Genomic DNA, 242 nt, shown 5'->3' with positions numbered 1-242 from the left:
CCCTACTGTCTCTGCCGCTTCTTGGCGGGCCTGGCCATGGCCGGGGTCTCCCTCAACTCCGCCTCCCTCTGTGAGCTGGGGACCCTGGGGTCTGGGCTTGGTCCTGCCACCCCCTACCCCATGGGAGGGACCCTGGGGTCCGGGCTTGGTCCTACCACCCTTATCCCATGGGAAGCACCCAGGCGTCCAGGCCCCAACCCTCCTGCGTTGACCCTGGGGAAGGACGCAGGGCCCACCACTAC

At 68.6% G+C, this 242-nt stretch overlaps 1 protein-coding gene across 1 annotated transcript in view; it reads left to right on the top strand.

The window, feature by feature from the left end:
• The window catches only part of LOC103894737 (solute carrier family 22 member 6), a 6232-nt gene that overhangs the window by 1163 nt on the left and 4827 nt on the right, over window positions 1-242 (top strand). Inside the window, exon 3 of the mRNA XM_019470566.1 lies at window positions 9-70. Within this exon, the coding sequence (XP_019326111.1) occupies window positions 9-70 (62 nt within the window). The remainder of the gene's footprint in view (window positions 1-8; window positions 71-242) is intronic.

This window comes from Aptenodytes forsteri, unplaced genomic scaffold (assembly GCF_000699145.1).
Source record: "Aptenodytes forsteri isolate BGI_AS27 unplaced genomic scaffold, ASM69914v1 Scaffold634, whole genome shotgun sequence".
Lineage (NCBI taxonomy): Eukaryota > Metazoa > Chordata > Aves > Sphenisciformes > Spheniscidae > Aptenodytes > Aptenodytes forsteri.
This window is presented reverse-complemented; position numbering and strand designations above follow the sequence as displayed.